The 13964-nt window shown below is 35.8% G+C and overlaps 1 protein-coding gene across 3 annotated transcripts in view; it reads left to right on the top strand.

The window, feature by feature from the left end:
• C17H4orf33 (chromosome 17 C4orf33 homolog) overlaps window positions 1–8550 on the top strand; it is a 90541-nt gene extending 81991 nt beyond the window's left edge. The window contains exons 5-7 of one of the 3 annotated variants that reach the window (XM_060401019.1): window positions 4209–4383; window positions 6470–6524; window positions 8227–8550. In XM_060401019.1, coding sequence (XP_060257002.1) covers window positions 4209–4383; window positions 6470–6524; window positions 8227–8261 — 265 coding nt within the window. In that variant the 3' untranslated portion in view covers window positions 8262–8550. The other 2 variants (XM_060401018.1, XM_060401020.1) reach the window with 2 other exon arrangements.
• The last annotated feature ends 5414 nt before the right edge of the window (window positions 8551–13964 follow it).

Here is a 13964-nt window from a genome sequence, read left to right as displayed (position 1 = left end):
TGCGACTGGGGTTATATGTGTGAACAGGAGTCTAAGCTCTTATCTTCAGTGAGCTAGCTCATATTCCAGGGAAAGTCCTGACTAGCAAAGAGTTCAGGTGGAGAAATTCCTAATGATTCTGTCCCACAGAATGAGTTATCTATCTTCAGGAAATAAAACACTGCAGTGTAGGACTTAGTATCTCATACATTTACTCTTTTAACTTATGCTTAGAGTGTACCTACTGTGTCCAAGGCTATATTCTAGGCATTGGATCCTCTCTTAATATTCAGATTTAGGAGATCTTGAATGTCTCCTATGAACTTATATTTTTATAATTACCTTACAATCATACAGTTTTTTTTTAATGACCACTTTAATCAGTTCATTTCGAATGTAAATAATCTTAGCTAGGATTGTAGTAAGAGCTATGTGGCAGAAAATTCCTAGTGGGAAGCAACAGCTAGTACACTATGATGATGCCTTCTATTATGTGTTGATAATTGATTAAAAAAAAAAACTGTTGTATGTATTTTCCTTTTTTAGCCATGCCACTTGGCTTGCAGGATCTTAGTTCCCCAACCAGGGATCGAACCCTGTGAGTCCAAACCACACTGGGCTGCCAGGGAATTCCTTATTGTAATCTTAATCAAGCAAAGTTGATGGCCAAGATGGTGTTTCAGGGGGAATACTGGAGATCTTTACTGATTTTCTTGCTGAAATGATAATTCCCTCCTTAAAAAGAAACTGCAGGAATGCCTCTGTTTGCATCTCTGGTTCTACTCAGATGCTTAAACAGGGATTTCCTTGAAATTATAGAAACGGTCACCATATACCTTGAAGAAATTGGCCTGAAATATTTTTGAGGACCAGATTTTAATGTGGTTTCTGAATCAAGTTTAAATTTTTCCAATTAAAAAAAATCAAACCATAGTTTTTCAGTAGGAAAAACTAGGGTTTGAGAGGGTAGGTGGCAAGCTGATGATGTTGAGGTTTGGGATATCAAGGCAATGCCTTTGTGATAGCATATAAATAGTACATTGGTTCCCTCTTCCAGCTAGTAGATGGAATCTTTTGCTTCACCACTCAGAGAAAAATTTAAAGAATTTAGCAGCAGAATATCTAAATGTTGGGAGGTAGCACAAGGGACAAGGGAGGAAGAGCACAGAAGTGCCTACCTCAATCTATAAGTGTTTTCACAATTTTTCTTAGAATCTTGCCTTCTGCCTAATATAACAAGAAGATCACTTGAAAGAGTCACTTTGGAAAGCAAGATGATACTGTGAACAATTAAGGATGTTAAATCAACCACAGTCATGTGGTTTTCTCTGTGAATAGATACTTCAGCTCAGTTGCTCAGTCATGTCCGACTCTTTGCGACCCCATGGACTGAAGCGGGCCAGTCTTCCCTGTGCATCACTAACTCCTGGAGACGCTCAAACTCATGTCCATCTAGTCGGTGATGCCATCCAACCATCTCATCCTCTGTCATCCTTCTCCTGCCTTCAATCTTTCCCAGCATCAAGGTCTTTTCCAATGAGTCAGTTCTTCGCATCGGGTGGCCAAAGTATTGGAGCTTCAGCTTCAGCATCAGTCCTTCCAACGAATATTCAGGACTGATATTTGCATGAAATCTTTCCCAGCATCAGGGTCTTTTCCAATGAGTTATTTCTTTGCATCAGGTGGCCAAAATATTGGAATTTCAGCTTCAGTATCAGTCCTCCCAATGAATATTCAGGGCTGATTTCCTTTAGGATCGAGTGGTTGGATCTCCTTGCAGTCCAAGGGACTCTCAAGAGTCTTCTCCAACACAACAGTTCAAAAGCATCAATTCTTCGGCACTCAGCTTTCTTTATGGTCCAACTCTCCATGACTACTGGAAAAACCATAGTTTTGACTTGATGGACCTTTGTTGGCAAAGTAACGTCTCTGCTTTTAGTATGCTGTCTAGGTTGGTCATAGCTTTTCTTCCAAGAAGCAAGCATCTTTCAATTTCATGGCTGCAGTTACCATCTGCAGTGATTTTGGAGCTCAAAAATATGAAGTCTCTCACTATTTCCATTGTTTCCCCATCTCTTTGGCATGAAGTGATGGGACCAGATCCCATCATCTTAGTTTTCTGAATGTTGAGTTTTAAGCCAGTTTTTTCTCTCACTTCTCTCACTTTCATCAAGAGGCTCTTTAGTTCTACTTCTTTTTTTGCCATAAGGGTGGTGTCATTTGCTTACCTGAGGTTATTGATATTTCTCCCAGCAATCTTGATTCCAGCTTGTGCTTCATTCAGCCTGGCACTTCACATGATGTACTCTGCACAGAAGTTAAATAAGCAGAGTGACAACATACAGCCTTAACATACTTCTTTCCTGATTTGGAACCATGTTATTCCAAATGATGTTTGGAACAACATTGTTCCAAACAATGTTCTGTTGTTCCATGTCCAGTTCTAACTGTTGCTTCTTGAGTTGCATACAGATTTCTCAGAAGGCAGGTAAGTTGGGCTGATATTCCCATCTCCTGAAGAATTTCCACACTTGTTGTGATCCATACAGTCAAAGGCTTTGGCGTAGGCAATAAAGCAGACATGGATTTTTTTTTTTCTGGAAAACTCTCTTGCTTTTTTGATGATCCACTGCTGCTGCTGCTGCTAAGTCACTTCAGTCATGTCCAACTCTGTGCGACCCCTAGATATTGGCAATTTGAGCTCTGGTTCCTCTGCCTTTTCTAAATCCAATTTGAACATCTGGAAGTTCACAGTTCACATACTGTTGAAGCCTGGCTTGGAGAATTTTGAGCATTACTTTGCTAGTGTGTAAGACGAGTGCAATTGTGTGCAACTTTGAGCATTCTTTGGCATTGCCTTTCTTTGGGATTGGAATGAAAACTGACCTTTTCCAGTCCTGTGGCCACTGCTGAGTTTTCCAAATTCGCTGGCATATTGAGTGTAGCACTTTAAGAGCATCATCTTTTAGGATTTGAGATAGCTCAACTGGAATTCAATTACCTCCAGTAGCTTTGTTTGTAGTGATGGTATGATCTTAGCCACAGTCAGCTCCCAGTCTTGTTTTTGCTGACTGTATAGTGCTTCTCCATCTTCAGCTGCCAAGAATATAATCAGTCTGATTTTGGTATTGATCATCTGGTGATGTCCATTTGTAGAGTCGTCTCTTGTGTTGTTGGAAGATGGTGTTTGCTATGACCAGTGTGTTCTCTTGGCTAAAATCTGTTAGCCTTTGCCTTGCTTCACTTTGTATTTCAAGGCCAATCTTGCCTGTTATTCCAGGTATCTCTTGACTTCCTGCTGTTGCATTCCAGTCCTCTATGATGAAAAGGATATCTTTTTTGGTGCTAGTTCCAGAAGGTTTGGTAGGTCATCATAGAACCATTCAACTTCAGCTTCTTTGGCATTTGTGGTTAGGCCATAGACTTGAATTACTGTGATACTGAATGGTTTCCCTTGGAAATGAACAGAAATCTTTCTGTCATTTTTGAGATTGTACCCAAGTACTGCATTTTGGATTCTTTTGTTGACTATGAGAGCTACTCCATTTCTTCTAAGGGATTCTTGCCAACATTAATAGATATAATGGTCATCTGAATTAAATTCACCTGTTCCAAACCATTTTAGTTCACCAGTTCTGAAAATATCGATGTTCACTGTTGCCAGTCTCTTGTTTGACCACTTCAGCTTCTAAGATACTTCAGTATATTCATTTATTATTTGGCCTAATGCTCATTAGTCATTCTACAAATGTTCAGCATTGTTAAGTGTTAAATGTGCTAGACAATGGGAACATGCTGGTGTACAGGGTAGACTTCCTGTTTGACCTCTTAGAATTATATTTTCTCATACAGAAGGGAATAACAGATGATAAATAAAAAGTTTGTTCAGCTGAAACAGTGGTTTACTGGTGTAGTCTGAGTTCTAAACATTAATTTGTTTTTCTGTAATACTTTCAGAAAATAAAAAATGGCATCCTGTTCTTATCTTAGTAAATGGTAAAGAATCTCTTCTATGAATGTAGCTAAAATGTCAGCTCTGTGAGGGCAGGGACTTTGTTTTGTTGGCACCATATGCCCAGTTCCTTGAAAAGATCTATTGCATGGCAGGCACTTATTAAATACTCACTGTACGACAATCAGGAGCTTGATAAAGCCAGGAATTAATTTAAGCTTCTTGATACAGAAGCAGGTGGAATGAGAAGAATAATGGTATTCTTTTTGGATCCTAGGGGCTTCCCCAGTGGCTCAGGAGTAAAAATCCGCTTGCAGTGCAAGAGACGTAGGTTTGATCCCTGGGTCAGGAAGATCTCCTGGAGAAGGAAATGGTCACCCACTCCAGCCTTCTTGCCTGGGAAATCCTATGGACAGAGAAGCCTGGCAGTCTACAGTCCCTGGAGTTGCAGAGTCAGTATACTATCATGTGAATTGAATCGCCAGTCTATGTCTGACGCAGGATGCAGCATGCTTGAGGCTGGTGCATGGGGATGACCCAGAAAGATGTTATGGGGAGGGAGGTGGGAGGGGGGTTCATGTTTGGGAATGCATGTAAGAATTAAAGAGTTTAAAATTTAAAAAATAAAAAACTAAAATTAAAAAAAAAAAAAACTGAATAACTCAACAACAATTTAGATCCTAAGATTTGTTGGTGTTCAGTGGGCTCATATCTTTTTAAAAAATATATATTTTTAAATGACTTTTGGAAAAATGACATCCCAAACAGTTAAAGCTTGGTTCTTACAGTAACACTTCTCATCTTCAAATGAATCCAGAAATTACAGCCATAATGGAGAACTTACAGAAATTTCTGTTTCGAAAGGAAGTCAGACAAGTTACTTAAGATTGTCCTAGCAGAAGAATAGTATATTGAATTCCAATAATTTCACAGTGGACCCTTGATCTTAAATGTTCTCCTTAAAAAAAAATTCTGAAAGGGAGACAACTATTGGCAGCCCTATGGAGTTACAATAGAGCCAATTCCAGAGGGGTAAAATTCCTCACATACTTTCTTCTCCAGATTCAAAATAGACTGTCAAGGGAAATCACTGTGACCAGTGGATTATGTTTATCAGACACCATAGATTTTGGTTTATGAATCTCTTCATAGAAATTGTCAGTTGTCCTGTGGACAACATTGTTACAGCAGTTCCCTGAACGGTTTTTTTTTTTTTTAATTGAATTGTCTTGATCTCTGAGGGAATGGAGCTGGAAAGCAGAGAAGATAATTTGGCTCTTCACTATCACTGTTTTCCAAATGGGTAATTTTTAAAATAGGATTGTCAGTGGTTCTGGCTGACTTAAGTTAATATTAGATTCTTCATTAAGGGTTGACAGGAACTGTCTGGAAACGAAGGAAGTCTATGGAGAGATAATCTGTGTTAAAAAGGAATCCAATGTTCTCTATTTGAGACATGGATTGTTTCCAAAGCCTGTCTCTATTTTGCCTTATCCCTGTTAAAAGACTATATTAATACGCATTAATGAGGTGAACCATTTAAAAAGGTAAAAATTGATGTCAGTAGAAAATTACTAAAAATTACAAAACTGATAAAATAGTTGTTGATGAATGTGTTATAATAGACAATATAATAAATATAATCAGTTTCTGAAATAGTGACAAAGAATGAAATGACTAACTCAAACAGGTAGGGGCATATAAAATCCATTAGAGGTTATCTCCGTGATTCAGGTCAGGTTCATTTGGTATGGTGACTGCTACAGATCTCCATTGTCTAGGTTTGCCTGCCAAGGATTTACATAGATATTAACAACTAAAATAAAGATACAGCTAATGAGCAAGTAGTTTCCCTTACTTTTCCTTAGAACTCTAAGCAAAGGTCTTCAGTATCATTATGCACTTATAAAAATCAGCTCTTTGTACAATATGATCTGACATTTTATATATTAGTGAAAGTGAAAGTGTTAGTTGCTCAGTGGTCCCCTGACTCTTCACGACCTCATGGACTATAGCCCTCCATGGAATTTTCATGGAAATTTCCATGGAATTTTCCAGGCGTGAATACTGGAGTGGGTTGCCATTCCCTTCACCAGAAGATTTTCCCGACCCAGGGATCAAACCCGGGTCTCCTACACTGCTGGTAGATTCTTTATCATCTGAGCCACCAGGGAAGCCAATAACAGACAATAAATATTTTCAACTTTTTATAAATAATAAAACTATGAGTGGGGTGAATACTCAGTGGCATTACTAATGGGTTTTCAACTTAGGAGCCATGATTACAAGCTTGCCTTATAAAAAGCATATCATTTTTGTCTAATTTAAACTTAGGTTCTATTTGTTTAATACATTAAATCTGCCAGTTGAAAATTATTGCTTTTTTGATTATTAACTCTAAACTATGAAAGAAAGAACTGAGTTTACAATTTAAAATCAGCACTACCTGGAAACAGTGGAATGGGATTCTATTTCTTCCTTGGGAATATTTTCCACCTGGTATGGATAAAATGAATTCATATGCAATTCATGGATCAGGGATCAGAAGATTCAATACCACATGAAGAAACTGAGGATGGACAAGGCCTAACTTGTGAGTATGCAAATAATTTGATTATGTATTTACTTTCAGGTTTTATCTTTAATGAATTGTGAGAGGGAGATACAAGCTTTAACTACAACTCCTTAAGTTTTTTTTTTAATATGCCAGAAGGATTTTCATTGCATTTCTGGTGATTAAAATAAGAAGCTCTATTCACATATACTGAGATTTTTTCCAAATTTATTTAAAAACATTTTCTGGTTTATACTATGAGAGCTAATTGGAACTAAAAATGCCAAGGAAAATTTTAAATTATTTTGGCTTTCTAAATTATAGAATTAAATCTAACAAGTAACCTTTATGTTTTATATTATTTTATATTTTATAATATATTTATAAACATATATAATATGTTTATATTATTTTCTCAACCCTCCACAAGGGAAGCCCAACCCTTCATAACTCCAACCCAACTCCAAATATGGTTTACTTTTTGCAAATATTCCCTGTGTATTATATTTTATAGATATTTGAAATTTTTGGTATAATACCTGCTCATTTCAGATGCTACACATTTTAGGGGAAAGATGCTTTAAACATTCATCATTTTTTCACAGTGCCTAAAATTTAAAAACTACACATACATGTACAATTATAAATATTCAAGTATGTGTAATATAATATATATATATCTTTTTGTGTTCTTTATATATAACACAATTGAATTATTTTTGACATTTTTGCTTGACCTGCTTTTTTATACTGTAACAACTCCATTATTTGCTTCAACTCCCACCTAATTGGAAATGAATCTACATAGCAGTCAACTTGAATCAACTTCCTTCAGGCTGTGCTAGGCACTGTACAGGACTGTATGGTTTCTGTTTGCTTTTATGAATGATAATAGTCACATTGCCACTGGTAGTAAAAACCTGCATACTTTGATAGTACATAGGTAAAGCTCATTCTACAGGAGTGTTGTATGAATGAAACTATTGGATTGGCCAAAAAGTCCATTAGGGTTTTCCATACTGTATGAAAAACCTGAACAAAGTTTTTGGCCAACCCAATGCTTAGTTAGTATACAATTTGTCTGTGTGAGTTGAGTGAACGTGTTTTGTAGTAACCAGGGATTCATAGAAACTGCCAATAAGACATGAGAGGATACCCTTGTTGTTGCGTGGTAAACCTCAGATTCAGACCATCCTGACATATCTTAAAATGTGAATGCAACAAACTGATCATATAAAATTTTTTAGGTGAGATTTGAATTTTAAAAAAAGTATGTATATAATCATTAATTAGCATAGAAATAATGATTTCTTACTCCTCAATGAATACTGTAGCAAGTTCTGTACGTGTATACATGAGAAAAATATTTTAAAAAGATTGAATTCATTATTATATCATTTAAAAGTAATATAACCAATGTATTAATGAACAGTTTTAAATTAATTTATTTATTTTAATTGGAGGCTAATTACAATATTATAGTTGTTTTTGCCATACACTGACATGAATCAGCCATGGGTGCACGTGTCCCCCATCCTGAACCCCCTCCCCCACCTCCCTCCCCATCCCATCCCTCAGGGTTGTCCCAGTGCACCGGCTTTGAGTGCCCTGTCTCATGAATCGAACTTGGAATGGTGGTCTTGTGTGCATTTTTCTTTAAATTTCATTTAATGAATAATAAAAACATGGTGATGTCTTTAAAACTTAAAATTTGACTTTTTCTTTTCTATGTGACCTGAAGCCATCGCCTTGAGTATTTTAAAACTTTCAACCTGAAGTGGATTATGGGAGATGACTGGGGAGCAGCCAGACTCGGAGCTGTGGAAAGAGCTTTCCTGTGATCCTTTACCTTCTGACAACACAAGTTATAACTCATGAAGAAAGGCACTTAACACTCCATGTACCACCACCTTTTGGCCTCAGCTGGACAGCTGAAGTAAAATTGTCTGCTACCACTGTGAATGTTCCAACAACATGAAAGAAATAAATCATGTAATTGAACATGGCTTTTACACTTTATCTTTTACTAATAATGATTTTTTTAAAAATAAATGATAAAAGAAAATAATCATTTGGATGTTTCTTTCCCATTAACTCATTCTTCCTGGCAAGTTTTCTGTTCCCTGAAATAGAGCTTTTGAAAATTAAGACGGATTATGGTATGTTTCTGTTAAAATGCCAGTCATACATTGCATAGTGCTGAGACCTGAAGTAGAAAAATAAACTGCTGCAAATTTTGCCCTTAAGGAAAATAGTGCTTTTCTCAGTGCTTTGAAAATACTTCTCAGTGTTACACTTTAATATATTATTTATTTTCTAAATATGGCAATTTTCTTGTAGGGATGGCATTGCAGGTCATCTGTCAGAATAAATGCTAACCTAGCCTAAAATACTCTGAGAAATATTGGTTTAGTGGACTAGAATAAGTCCACTAGTCATTATATTATTAAATTATTGGGCACTTGTTGGATTCAGAAATGTTTTGTATGTTAAAAGTATATCTTTCTCCAGCCTCCAGCACTTTCACTGAGTCTCTGAGGAATCAGTTTATTTATGGTGGCAACAATAGTTGATTTTGAGACCTTAAGCTTAAAGATAAACTATTTCTTTTCTGCATCAGCCTTTGAATTTGGGTGCCATGGAAAAGTAGAACAGGATAATAGTACCATGCAGTTGCCCATGTAACTGGTGGGCAGAGATTCTTTGTTGCCCTGGAGAGAAGGGGAATCCGATCCTAAGAAATTTGCCTATTCTCTCATTTGCCTCTCTAAAAACAGTTTGGGGTTATTTATAAATTAAATCCTTGTTTAGTTAAAACTTGTTCTAAATAACACAGTGTAGTTCTAATCTTGTGGCAACTTCATAATCCGTTCTGGGGATTACAAAAGTGAATATTCTTAACAATATTGGGGACAATTCTCAACAAAAATGAGGACAATAACAAAAAAACTCGAAGAAATTTAATGAACAACAACTTCACTTGGGAACTTAAATGTAGTAACTCACATCCTGAAAGAATGAATGAAAAAATAAATTCCATTATTTCTGAGCTCTTAATTATGGTAAACCAGTTCAGATTATAAATTCAAAATTCCCAGCACTTCATACTTAAGTTTGAAAATGTACTATAGTTTAAATATATGGTGCAGTGAAATTTAAGTGTGAATCCACCCCTCCAGACCTCCAGCCTTAGCTGGAGGGAAAATAGCATATTCTTATGTCCCGATTCATCAAAGGCCAGTTTTCAGGTGTTTTGATGGTTAAATCTGTCTAGGGAGTGTCCATGAATTTTATACAAAGATTTCTCTGTAGGCTGCCTTGCTTCTGCAAATGGGAGTTTGGGAACTTTAAATGAAAGAGTGTATAAAGTTTTCTTTGCTGAGTGTTATTAACTGAGGGACTCTGGATTAATTTAGCAGCCAGGTCTGTTCTTTCAGCCATAAGCCATGCTGTCAGAGAAACTTAATTACACTTTAAGTGGGATGCAAATGAGTTGTGACACTACATCATTTCACATGAAAGGTTCATTACTTACATTAACTTGCACAATGCCTGCTCCTAAACCTAGACTCATTACAATATTCCTGGGATTATTTTTTTTTAACATAGCTAAATACAAATAGGGTTTTAACTTTTAATAGCCTGTTTCTTTTTTAATATTTAAGACTACAAGTGTTCACTTTATTAAATGATTATGAATTGAACTTCTAGATACATAAATATATTAAGGCCGGCAGAAAAAAAAACGTTCTATCACGTTGCTGCTCAATAGCGCATTCTCAGGACCCGATTATTCTTTAAAGTAACTTTATATCAGTAACTTCTTTAGCACTAATATCCATGACTTGAAACAGGAAATTGAGCAAGCTTTAAAATCAGAAGTCTGAGGAGTTTTATCCTTAGGACTTAACAGATTTTTCTGAGGATCTGTTGGGTGATTTGGGGTGAGGAAACATAAACATAAAAATACATTTTATATTGATAATTGAAAGCTTGAGTGGTGGGGATAAATCAGTCATGACTATCTGACGATGTATTAGGACAAGTAAAACAATATATTTGATCCTATTCTGAAGAAATGGTTCTGGAATTCTAAGTGAAGAGAGAGTTCATTTTAAATTCATACCTCTGTTCTTTGATGTGGTAATAAGAGTTTTAGAGAAAATTAGTTGTTTTCTTCCTAACATAATCAGTTACTATAATCAATCTTTGGTGCTTGACAAATTTATCCTCAAGGATTGGTAGCAGGAAAAACAACAGAAGCAAATTTTTGTCACTTACGCTCTTGGCAAAGTACTTTACTTGTATTAGCTCATTTAATACACACACATAAAAGCCCTGTGAAGCAGGTACTCTGTCCCTATTTTACAAATGACAGAACAGAAAAAGAGAGGGATTAAGCAAGTTGCCCAGAGTCTCAACAGTGTGAGAGCCAGGGTTCAAACCGACTCATTCTGTTTGTAAAGCTCCTGCTTTTAACCACTATGGCATACCACCTATGTTGTACAAGAGATTTTTATATTTATTAAATATAATCAAAACTATTTTAAAATAAGTAGATGACAAAGTCCACAGAAATCATAGTGGAGAACAGATCCTCATTGTGTTAAGTGAAGAATGTGATTTAAAAAAAATTGAAGTACAGTTGATTTACCATGTCATAGAGGAACATGATATAATTCATATTGTGTCTATTTATTCAAGTAAATCCCTAGGGTTTAGAATCAAAGTTTTGTTATAGTTTTTTAATATTTTTTTTGATGTAGACCATTTTTAAATTCTTCATTGAATTTGTTACAATATTGTTTCTGTTTTATGTTTTGATTTTTTAGGTGCAAGACATGTGGGGTCTTAGCTCCCTGACCAGGGATCAAACTTATACCTCGTGCATGGGAAGGAAGTTTTAACTACTGGACTTCCAGGGAAGTCCCCAAATTTTATTATAATTTAATATACCAGCCATTAGATGCTGTTTCATTTTAAGGCACAAGTCTTTTTCCTAATGTATAGTTCATGGTAATTATTACAAATAGACTGATATCAAACTGGAACAGATGGAAAGGTGAATTATATTCTTCATTGCAAATTTATAGAATAAGGTAAAACCATGTAATGCCCTGAGCTGCTTCACTATAATTTAATATACTGAAATTGTAGTTAGTTTACTAGTAGTTTGGTGTTTGAGGGAATTATACAATTTTTAAATCCAAATTTACCTCCTCATAACATGACCATTCCATCTTTTAAATTATAGGAAATATGCTCCTAAATTGAGGATAATATGTGTGTATTGAAATTTATATTCCTTATTGTGCCAGTCATCAGTTTACTGCCTCTGAGCTTCAAATTCATGCTGTATTGCCTGCTCTGCAGTCAAGAAATGATCCTGTTATCATTTCTCACTTTCAACAGGCGCAGCCGTTCAGCTATGACAATAGAGGGCAGTGGAGAGACATTGTAAGAGAAAGGAGGTTCTGTTCCTCTTTCTGATGCTTTCTCCTCCTTGGCTTTCAGCAATGCATGAAGGGAGTAAGCATCCAGGTGTAACCACCGCCCCTCCCCTCCCCCCACTAGCTACAGTCCTCAAGCACCACTGTTTCTTGGAGAAAGTGCATTCCTGGTTCTCATCAGGTGACTGTCTCATTGCCAGTATGAACACTATGCCCCTCGACCAAAATGTTCATGAAAACACATCTGAAGTTGGAAAAGAATATGAGCATTTTAGAAGTAGGAGAAACCTTAGAAATTGTCTCGTCTAATCCTTCCTTTTTGTAGGAATCTAGAGAGGTTTATTCCATGTGTTGTCACACCTTTTATGTAGCTTGTAACACTTTTAAATCTTCCCCTTCAGGGTTTATATTTTAAATAATGACACTACTTATAATTGTTTAAAACATTCAATTTGAATTGCAAAGGAGATTTTATTTATCTTGAATTTCAATGAGTATTTATTGACTTTCTACAAATTTTCCAAGTGTTTTATGGACTACAAGAATAAAAAGGAGACACTTATTTTCTAAGCTAAAACAAAATATAAAAAACCCCATGAAGCAGTATACCAAGGTAGAATATGGTAAAACCCACAAGTTATCCTCCAATTAAAAATTACTTTATAAAACCACAAGAGTTATACAGAAGGAGACTGGAAATCATATTTGGGGCAATAAGGGAGTACTTTCATGAAGACTATAGACATATAAACAGGATGGGTAGGGTCTAACAGTTAGACTTGAGGAGTGGGGAATAAGAGTGTGTGGATAATTTAAAGCATAAACAAAGTTTCAGAGGCAGAAAAATGTTTTACAATGGGATGTAAAATGCCCTCTAGCTTGTTTTATTGTGGGCATAGGCTAGTTACAGGAGAATAATGGAAAAACTTGGCAAAATTACAAATTTTTGAATTTTCATAGATCATGACACATGGTATTTCAATAAAAATCAAGAAAATGTAAGATGAGATGAATAAATGAGTTAATCATAATTATATTCATATAAATTCAAATTGCATGAATTAAACAATAGAACTTTGAAAGAAACCAAATTCTTCATCTTTGACCTCTGAAAAGAGCCTTAAAAAGAGCTAAGAAAGAGCTAAATTGTTTGGATATGACAATATAAAGATTTCTCACTGAATTGTATGTGAAAAATTTGGTTTCATTTTTAATAATCTTAAAATTATTTTCTCCATCATTGAATGTTAAACGTAATATCCAATATTGACTTATATTAAAGAAAGTTAAAGGGCTCCATTTTCTGGTTGGGGGGGGATTAGATAACCTAAATAGCTTTCAATTTTTGTAAATCTAGAAGATTTTTTGGAGAAGGAAATGGTAACCCACTCCAGTATTCTTGCCTGGAGAATCCCATGGATAGAAGAGCCTGGAGGGCTACAGTCCATGTTGTTACAAAGGGTCAGACACAACTGAGCTACTAACACACAGAAGATTTTTAATACATATAATAGAACATAAAAACTGTTCATTTAAATGCCCAAAAGGTAATTTGAAAAATTCCAAAGGAGATAAATGATGAGGAAACAAAGCCCCAGAACAAAAACTAATGTGGAAGCTGCCTTGGGAGGTGGGGACGGGGGTTGGGGTTGGTTCCATCTCTCAGTTCTCCTCAGGAGCTGATTTAATGGCCCTGTGGGGACAGAAAATGACACTGCGGATACATAAGTCAGGGAGTTGAAAATGAAATAGAAAATCAAATGAAAAACTATTGAAGATTTGCAACACCAGTGAAAAAGTCAGGGGTAGGTGAACTTGAAAAATATCTACTCACTGGTACAGGCTGTCAAATAAGCAACTTGCCAGTTTCAGCCTGAGTTGGGAGATAGGGTAGCAGAATTTTCCTCTGAGAGTTTACAGATGTGGGCCTACCTTCACATTCATTAAAACTGAGTTACATCAAATAATGTAGATAATCTCAAAAGTATAACTTTGCATATATACATACAGAGCATAAATATAGTATACT

Source organism: Ovis aries, chromosome 17, assembly GCF_016772045.2.
Source record: "Ovis aries strain OAR_USU_Benz2616 breed Rambouillet chromosome 17, ARS-UI_Ramb_v3.0, whole genome shotgun sequence".
In the NCBI taxonomy this organism is placed as follows: domain Eukaryota; kingdom Metazoa; phylum Chordata; class Mammalia; order Artiodactyla; family Bovidae; genus Ovis; species Ovis aries.
Note: the sequence above shows the minus strand (reverse complement) of the source record. Positions and strands in the feature narration are given on the sequence as shown.